The sequence below is a fragment of the Psammomys obesus genome, unplaced genomic scaffold (assembly GCF_907164565.1).
Source record: "Psammomys obesus unplaced genomic scaffold, mPsaObe1.curated_primary_1811, whole genome shotgun sequence".
In the NCBI taxonomy this organism is placed as follows: Eukaryota; Metazoa; Chordata; class Mammalia; order Rodentia; family Muridae; genus Psammomys; species Psammomys obesus.
Window position 1 is genome coordinate 496,803 of NW_026594240.1, and position 9,533 is coordinate 506,335.

A 9,533-nucleotide genomic window follows, 5' to 3' on the forward strand; every position below is an offset into this window, starting at 1 on the left:
TCGGGGGTCTTACGAAGATTGTCGTCCCCTACAGGCTGTCACTCCCAACCCCCCCCCCCCACGGCTCTACACCCTTCGCTTCCTGCTGAAGTTGTGCTGGAGCCATAGGAAAACCTCAACTGTCAAGCCCACCGAACACAGCCCCGCTCCAGCTTTGTGTTCGTGTTGGTGGGCACGGAACGCGGCGCTCTAACTCCTCCGCGCACACCCCTGCACCCGACAAGCGGAGCACACAGGATGCGCTCCAGAACACAGCACTCTCCAAAGCCGCCCCCGCAGCCACGCAAGGCACACGCCCTCCCGGCCTCACGCCACAAACATCCCCACACTGGGCCACGCGCATCTGCCAACCGAGGGGAGGGCGACAGCGGCAAGAGAGCCCCGCTGCACACCCACATCTCCTAGGCAAAGGTCTTCACGAGCCGGGCATCCACACGCTCCCAACTTCCCGCATGGACTCCACGAACGCCACTCAGCGCTGGGTGTCATGTCCCTCCGAGAAGATCAACTTTCGGACACTGGCAACATCCGTCGGCCTCGCTCCCCCCGCACTCTGGAGTGGCATCCGCCAAAGCCCCAGCTAAACACCCACCATCAACCCCACACGCGCTCCAAACACCACGGCACACACGCAAAGGAGATGGACTCCGAGGCCCTCGGGTTTAAAGGGCCAGGACCTCGCACAGAAGGGACCAGGTACCCTCCTGCACCCCGGTTCCAAACTGTAAACTCGGAATCGGTGAGCACCAGCCTCCCGTGCACCCAAGGCCCGATCCCCGAGCGCGGATACCTACACTGTAGACTGGCAGGTTGCGCCCAGGCAAAAGACTCCAGTCCGGCGAAGCAGGAGCTGCCGGCGGCTCTGCGCAGCAGGCCGGCCCCGGGCCCGGCCGCCCCGTACAGGCGCCGCGGGCCCGGGGCGAACGATTCCATGCAGTCATACATCGCGGCCCGGCTCGGGGAGAAGCTGGGTGCCAGAACGCCGAGGACCCGCAGCCCGTTCCCCCTCCTCCCCCCGCGGCGCCCCGCTCCTGGAGGGGGGGAGGGGGAGGGCTAGCATAGGGCGCGGAGATGCATGGGGGGTGAGGGTGGGCGGGGAGGAGGGGGATCCCCGGCAAGGGAAGGGGCTGGGCGGGGCGCGAAGGCGAGGCTGCAGCTTCTGCCTCCGCCTGGCTCACAAGGGGTGCCCGGCAGCCAGCGCCGTGGAGACCTTTGTAAAGCGGAGCCCGGAGGGGCGGGGGCGGGGCCTGGGAGCGAAGGGGGCCGGGCACCGGGACGAGCGGCGCTGGCAGTGGAGCGCACACACGTCCACAGGCGTGTCCACGCTGCGCGGCGCACGCGCTGGCTGAGGCTTACAGCGGCGCACGCACCGCGAGTCTGCCGCTGGGCGAGAGCGCACAGGCGTCGCGGCCCGCACGGAGACTCGAAGGTGCCAGCCTCTGCGCGGACACCTGGCTGAGGAAAAGGCTGGCTCTCAGGCTCCCCGCAGCCCGAGGCTTTGCACGCATCTGCCCTTAGGCGCGAGCCCAGCTCCGGATTTGGGGAAGGAGTGGAGGAACCGACCTACGCATTTCCTTTCACAGTCCTCCCCCCCCCCCCCCCCCCCCCCTCCGGCCCCCACGCGGCCCCAGCCCGGGCAGGGGGAGCCTGGAGGTGCCCGCAGCGCCGCTCCGGAGCCGAGGACCTGCCTTACCTCCACCCCGCCCCCCCATTCCCAGGCCCGGCTCCTCCTCCCCCTCGGGCGCGCGCTGGAGCTGCTCGCCGCATTCCTGCGGCCCGGCGCGCGCCCCCGCTCCTTCCTTCCCGTTCTCCCCGCCCCAGGTCCGAGGCCGGAGCGCGCTCCCGCGGTGAACTCTCCGGGAACCCCCCTCGGGGCGGGCGGCCGGGCGCGCTCACCTCCTCCTGACCCGGCCCCGCCCCGCCCCGCCCAGGCCGTCGCCAGCTCCGCGGCGGAGTCCCCCACCCGCCGCCCGCCCCCTCCAGCGCAGCCACCCCTCCTCGCTCCGGCTAGCCCTCCTCAGCCAGCCCGGGGCCGGGCCGCCTCCCTCCAAGTCCCCAAAGCTCGACCCCGCGGCTGACACTCCCGGCGTGCCCGACCGCCTCCCTCCTCGCCTTCTCCCAGACCTGACTTCACCTAGAGCACCAAACCTGCCCCGCGGTCCCAAAGTGCGACCCAGGCGACACCGAGCCCCCACGACAACTGCCCCCTCCCCTCGGCTCCCCCTCGCCTAACTGCCCCGCGGTCGTTCACCGCTCAGGGCCACTTACACCCCACCATAGGAAATAGCTGGGCCACCCCTGGGCCCCCGCGCGCCCCGGCCGGGAGGACGGGGGGGCGGGGTGGCCACGTCAGAAGCTTGCCCTCGCCGGGCCGCGTCGAATCGGGGACCCTGGCCCTGGGACCACGCCAGCGGCGGCGACTCCCGGAAACCGCCCCCTCCCCCGCGCCCCGCCCGGCCGCCCGCCCGGCCCAGCCGGCTCTGTCAGCGCCGCGCACACGGGGAGCGCCCGGGAGCGGGAGCGGCGCCCGGCCCCTTCCCCCGCCCGGCGGCTGCGGCTGAGCCAGGGCGGGGCGCACTTTTCTAAGAATCTGCTGTACCGAGTCGGGGTCGCACTGGGGTGCTGAGAGAGTGGGGCGCCTGCTGGAAGAATAAGCAGGAAGGGGTGCCAGAGTGGGCAGAGAAGGCGGGGGAGGGGAACGCGAGGCTGCCAGGGACTCGGGGTGGGGTGGGGAGCAGGGCTGGGGAGGAGGGCCTACAAGGCGGATGGCGATGGTGGGCTGCTCTGGACGGGCATACCCGTAGCTTGCCGCAGGGACCGAGAGGAAGCCAGGAGCTTTCCAACCTAGCGTGAACTCTCCCTCCATGACCCAACCCTAACACTCCTTTCCTGAGTCCAACCGCACACCCCCAAACAAACAAACAAACAAACAAACAAAAAGCAGAAAAAGAGGACTAAGTTGCTTGAACTGGAATAGAGCCAGCAGGAAAAAATGAGGAGTGACCCCAAAAAACAGGGAGAAAAGGCCTCAACTAGTCAACTCCGGGCTTGCAAGTTCCCCTTCCCCCTCCAAAATCTGAAAGGTCCCAATTAAGTCAGGCCTGCCTGGTTGGTAATTAGAACCAGAAGTGGCCAGGCCACAGGGAGGGGGTTGGGAGGAGGGCACAGCGTGGGGGAGGGCTCCAGGAAGCCATGGGTTCTCAAAAGCCCCCCTTTTCTTCACCCCGTCCTCATCACCCCGTCTGTGTGTTTCGGGAGCACTTCAGGGACTGGGGCCTGGGGACCTCACGAGGCTATCAGGCCAACCCCTCACGCCAACCCCTCACGCCAACCCCTCACGCCAACCCCAGGCCTTGGCTGGAAAGCAAAGTGGGGAATCTAGTACCCCTCTTTCCCCGAAAGCCCCCACCCTTACTGCGGCAATTAGACCCATTAGCCTTCTAGCATTTCATGGGAACCAGATGCTCCCCGACAGTCTTGGTGGGGGCGTGAGGGGGGTGCTGGTGCTTGGCTCACCCCCTTCCCTACGATCCCCACCACCAGGGTTCACCCCCTTCCCAGCTAGATCCGAGCGAAGCTATGGTCCCAGGGGCAAAGAATGTGCCCCTCCCCCCCCCCGAGGCCAATGGCACTGGAGCCCCCAGTCCGGTCGCCCTCTGAGCTCTATCGGCCCCCGGCAAAGAGTTTGGCCGTTGGGGGAGAAGGACAGCTAAATGGTCTCTCTGCGAGTCTTGCCACCTCTAGTTTGAGGGTCCTCGCTTAAGAACTCTCCTTTCTCCTTCCAAAGCCCCACACTAAAAACCGAAGGGGTATTTCAAACAGGAGGCCCCGCCCAGGAGGGTAAGCCCGAAGGACGGGTCCCACCTGAGGAGCACTGGGAGGGGTCTTCCGAAGAGAGGGAGGGGGTAGCAGAGGGAGGTGTGAAAGAGGGTAGGCCCAAAGCAAGGATGTGAGGAGCTCTTGGCAGGATGGGGGCTGGGACAGGGTAGGGGGCCAGCGGAGGGGGGGCTGCCGCCTGGGCCCCAGAGGCGGCGGCAAGCTCCGCTCCCCCCGCCAGAGAGGTTTCCTGTTGCAATCAAAGCCCCGTTTGTGTCGGCCTGGAGCTGGAGCTGGAGCCGGAGGAGGAGAGACTGGGAGGGGAGGGCAAGAGGCAGCCGCTGGGGTTTTTCCTGGAGCCTCCCGCCGCCTGCTTGCCACCCTCAACTGCCATAGTTCGCTTCCCTCGCTCTTCTCTCCCAGCGCCCCCCTCGCTGGCTCTGCACCTGTGTGGCTGCTTTGGGCCAGCCTGCCTTCAGGGTCTCCAAGGCGCTCAGCATGGTGGCGCTTGGGCTCCCTGCCCCACAGGCCCTGGCCCCACGGCCACTGCAGGTACCAGCACAATATCTGGGGGACAGACTGGGCCCGGTCTTCTTCGAGACCTCGGGATCGCTTCCCTGGTGCTGCCCTTCACCCTTCCCTGTAGTCTTGCAAAGCAAATACACTCCACACCCGTGTTCTCGGGACCCAGAGACCTGGCCTTCCACTCACAGGCGTGTGCGCATGCACACACTCCTCTGTTCCTCACGCTTGCAGGTCTATGCTTGCCGAGCTCAGCGGCTCATGCCCTCCGCACACCTCTCCCCTCCTCCACAACAGGGTTCCAAGATGCCTGCCTCACCCACTGAGGCCCCAGGAGAGCCCCAAGAGTGGGGGAGACTCCCTCCTCAACAAGGCTTTCCCCAAGGTGCCAGGGCCTCAGTGAGAACCAAAAACCAGCCCCCAGGGGTACGCTCCAGGCCCTTTCTTAGCATCCTTTCTTATCCCACACGAAAAAGAGAGGAGTGAGAGAATGTACAGAGACACGGGGACTTGAGGTGTGGCTTCAAAGGCCCGTTTATGATTACATGGTCACAGCCCAAAGGGACAGCAGATCGAAGATGAGAAGATGAGGGTGCCCTCTTCTCCTCTGCTCCGCTCCTCTGCCACCGAGAGGGTCCCTAAGCTCCAGGACTCCCTTCTGCCCCACCACTAGGGGCCGGAAGCCCCACCTGGGAACACTGTCTGGACCCAGACCTTCCTCTCCTCCCGGCCTCACCTGCTACCTCCTTGCCTGGGCCTGTCCCTCCACGCTATCCTGTCCTTCCGAGCTAGCCTGCCGCACCCTGCACGATTGCTTCCCTCCCTCTGGCTCCTCTCTTGGGTTTCTCCTTGCAGTTCCCATCCTTTGGGGCAGCCTTGAGAATGGAGCTCCAGCCTGGCGCTTTCTCCAGCTTGATGCTTCCCTGCCTTGGCCTCACTTTGAACCCTGACCTCCATCTCCATGTGCCTGGAACACAGGAGCAACAGGTAGACTCGCGCTGGGTTCCGGCCGGGTCTCTGCCTCCCTACACCACCACACCACCGTCTTTCTGTCTCTCCTTTTCACTCCAGCTCCATCAGTTATCTCCCATGGAACTCGGGAAAAGCAAGTCCCAAGAGACTAAGTTGTGACACTCTCCGCAGGGAATACATTCATGGGAGAGGAGGCTTATCCCCGCCGCCTGGCCCACGGCAGATACATGGAAAGACAGGCATGAGGAGGAGGGGGTCCAGACACCCTGCATGCCACATGCAGACAGCAGCCTGCTATATACCTACTGATTCTTCCCACTGCCTGCTGCACACAAGGAGTCCTGCAATGCGCGGTCTCCGTGGGCTACACACGTGAACTCGGGGGGCAGACACACACCTCCACACAAGCATGCTCTTTCCGGGGGAGCTGCCCGCCCAGCCCAGCCACCCCTACATACAGAGATGGCCAGGCACCCCACCCCACCCCCGCCGGCAAAGGCCCTCCTTCTCTTTTGCTGAGCATCATAGGGTTTCTCTGTGCAGAACAGGCTGGTCCGAACTCAGAGGTCTTTGCCTCTGCTGGTGTGCGCTGCCATGCTAAAGAGTCAGTGCTAGGGTCGAAGGTCGGGGCTGAGGGTGCACATGTATCCCATGCTCAGCTGGCTTTTTTTCCCTGGTTCAAGGCTGGGGGACCCAGGAGGCGGTTGTAGGCCTAGTGCTTTGACTCCACCCCCTTCTATACTCACCGTGGTCCTGACAGGCCAAAGCCCCGTGCCCTGCCGCCTTTCCAACAAGGGTGTCCATTTTTTACATCACCCCACCCACTTGCCCTGCTTCCCCAGACCCCGAGACTCACACAGAGAAGCCATCTCCTTGGGGAGGTCAGGCTGGCCCAGGCCCCGGAAGCTAGGGTTCAGCATCTCGAACGGAGGCGACCCTCTGAGCGCCCCTGGGAAGGCAAACGGAAAGCCCGCTCCCGGGTAACCGGATCCAGGCCCCAGGGCACCAGCCGCAAAGAGGCGCTCCTTGTTGGTGGCCATGGCAGCTGCCGAGTGGGAATCCCGTGGAACCTGCAGTGGGCGGGGGCGGTCTTCAGCCGCAGCCCCCGCCCATGCCCACTGCCCCGGCCTGGGAGGCTCCGTGCCCACCCCGCCTGGCCTGCCCGCTGCGTCTCCAAGGGTCCTAGGAAGAAATGAAGAGAAAAGAAAGGTGAGACAGCAATGGCTCTGTGACCTTCTCTCAGCTGTGACCTCCCTTCAGCTGGTCCTTCAGCACCCTGGCCGGGGCTTGCAGTTTCCCAGAGTGGGCAGAGCGGACAGTTGTACCGATTCTAGGGGGATTCTTCAGTTTAGCTTCAGGGAAGGGTAAACAGAGGTTGTAGGGTGAGTGAGGGTCTGAGAACATTGGGTGGAGAGCTCCCTGAGGAAAGGCCTCACACCTGGGCTGGCCTGGCGATTCAACATCAGTCCTGTGAGGGAAATGGTGACTCCCATTTTGCAGAGGAGGGTACTGAGATTGAGTGGCGGGCCTAAAGGCACCAGCTCTAAAGGGTGGAGCCACGCAAGATTGGAACACTCGAGCTGGAGCTTGGGGGTTTACAGCTCAGTGGTGGGTCACTTGCTTAGCACACGCAAGGTCCTGGGTTCGATGCCTGGAACCAGCGGAAAAATCAGGCGGAGCATAATGACAATGCATGCCTCTAGCCCAAACCTTCCAGCCCAGCACTGATGAGGAAGAGGCAGGCAGATCTCTCTTGGGTCTGTGGCCAGCCAAGGCTACACAGTAGCCCTCAAAACAAACAAATACAAATAAACAAGAAAGAAAGAAAGAAAGAAAGAAAGAAAGAAAGAAAGAAAGAAAGAAAGAAAGAAAGGAAGGAAGGAAGGAAGGAAGGAAGAAAGAAAGAAAGAAAGAAAGAAAGAAAGCAAGCTCGCTGGCAGCAACTTCTAAGTCCTGTGGAGGCTTGGGGAGCACGGTGCAGCAGTCATGTGCAGACTCCCTGAACTGATAGTCACACTTGCTGGCTGTGGGACTTGGGAGGACTCAGCCAGTCTGTCTGTGCCTCACCTGTGAGTACCGCTGTTTGGAGGATTCAATAATTTGTCATGGGCAGAGTCTCTGGGATAACGTAGGCACACGGTAAATGCTGTGTCAATGCCTCATGCACTTCCTGTGTGCCTCTTCATTATCACTCCCTTCTCTGTCTTCCCTGGTACTCCTTCTGTTCCCCTCCTGACTGTCTCTGTCACCAGCCACCCACAGTCACCCTGCACTCTCTGTGCTCTCTAGTGAGTTCTTCTTTGATCAGAGATGGTGGTGGACTCTACTATGATAATCCCCTCCTTGTCCTCAGTTCACATTGCTCCTCCTCTTCTCTCTCTCTCTCTCTCTCTCTCTCTGTCTCTCATGCCTAGAAAACTCTCCCTGCATTCTTTCCTCCCTCAAATGTAGCTTTTTCTGACCCCTGAAATTTTGAATCTGAACCCAGGAAAGGAGCAAGGAAGCCTGAGAGAGAGGAGAGGGAAATGCAGGGCCCACACGCCATATCACTGTGGGGATGGGGATGGGGATGGGGATGAGGATGAGAAAGGCCCTCTCTCAGAATCTCCAGAACCACCAGGGTTAGTGGGCTGGGAGGGCAGCTCAGCTCCATAACAGAATGAATGAAGCTGGGCAGCGGACCACAAGAAAAGAAAACACATAGAACACATAGAGCATCCACAGATGGGCTTCCCACAGGTAGGCCCAGGCATGTCTGCATCTCGTTCCATTAGAAAGTGTTTCTAGTCTTTTACTTTTCTCTGTACCTCTGCTCTTTCCCCCTTTCTCTCAACCTCCAAACTGTTAAGAATAAAGCTGTAAAGGAGCCTCCCATCTGCACTAGGTACCACTGATAGGCCCGGACCCTCCAATCATTACCCCAGGGTCCCCCAGGATCCTTCTCCCTTTCTTTCCCTAGTCCATGAGACCTTCATCCCAAGTTAAACCCAAATGGAGCCAGGAGTCCAGGCCCCTAAAGCCCCTAGGCCATAGCTCAACAGGCTGGGCTACATTCCAAGTGGATTAACCCCTCCTGTGCCAAGAGTGATGAGTTGGTAGGGCACCACCCCCCTCCTCCGGCACCCAGTTGTTCACAGACTCTGCTTAGACTGGGAATAGGGTCTCTATTCCAGCCATGCTTGCCTCGGCATCTTACCTAGAGATGGGAACTAGAGCTCTAGGACAGGTCAGGACTTCAACAGGAGGTACCAGGGAGGGATGCTCAGCCTCCTGGTCCTCACCAAGGAAGCTGGGAGTAAAAAAAAATGACCAGCCAACTCTCCCAGCTCTTCTTTCTCTGCCTAGGACGGGAGGCTTGGAGGGGAAGAGGGCAGCAAAGACTCCTCTGTCCTAAGTCTGGGCTGTGTCTGGGAAGGAGGGGAGGGTTGGCTTCAGTGCCAGGTAGAAGAGAAGGAGAAACTGAAGAGGTAGTGCAGAGCGAAAGCAAGTCGTCAGGGAGGCCTCAATTGCCCTGGACTTTTGTGGGACCTGCCTAAGACAGCCAGTGAGCCCCTCTCCCCAAGATGCCACCTCAGATGCTGGGGCCTAGAAGGCGGGCAACAGACATGGGGAAAGGGTTTTTACAAAGCTGCTTCTCTTACAGATGAGGTGGAGTTGGGGGGGCATGGGTGAAGGGGCTGCCGGATGGAGGGGGGCGTCTCCCTGCTGCCCTGCCCGCTCCAGAGCCCGGAACAAAGCTGCTCTTGTCAGTCGCTCTCCACCGCCGCCCCCCTCCCCTCTGTATAAACACGACCACCTTTTTCCATGACCCCATCTCCAGAATGGGCGGAGAACCCAGGCATCCTCACCCCAGCCTGCGCCCCCCAGCCTGCTCTCCAGGAGGCAGCAATGGGCCTGGCTTCCCTGCCTCTGTGGCTGGGGGAGTCTGGACCCTTGATTCCCCACCTCTCATCCTCAGGTGCCCTCCCTCTACCCCACTGGCCCCAGGGAGGGGCAGTACCCAGGAGGCAGGCAGGCAATGCCAGTGGAATGTGTGTGGGCATCAGAGGGCACGGGCAGGGTGGGGCAGAGGGGGGAACTGGAGGTGCCAGTTAGGTGGCTTTCCGAGCCAGAGGTGGGGGTGTGCCGGGGTTGCAGGAGGCGTGGTCTGTGCTGTCTACCAGCTCTGAGCCACCGTGTGTGTGTGTGTGTGTGTGTGTGTGTGTGTGTGTGTGTGTGTGTGT

At 61.9% G+C, this 9,533-nt stretch overlaps 1 protein-coding gene across 4 annotated transcripts in view; it reads right to left on the reverse strand.

The window, feature by feature from the left end:
- The window catches only part of Rarg (retinoic acid receptor gamma), a 19,803-nt gene that overhangs the window by 9,067 nt on the left and 1,203 nt on the right, over positions 1-9,533 (reverse strand). For 2 of the 4 annotated variants that reach the window (XM_055618297.1, XM_055618295.1), the window contains exon 1: positions 795-1,063. In XM_055618297.1, coding sequence (XP_055474272.1) covers positions 795-945 — 151 coding nt within the window. In that variant the 5' untranslated portion in view covers positions 946-1,063. Of the gene's footprint in view, positions 1-794; positions 1,064-6,166; positions 6,493-9,533 lie in introns of those variants that run through there. The other 2 variants (XM_055618296.1, XM_055618294.1) reach the window with 1 other exon arrangement.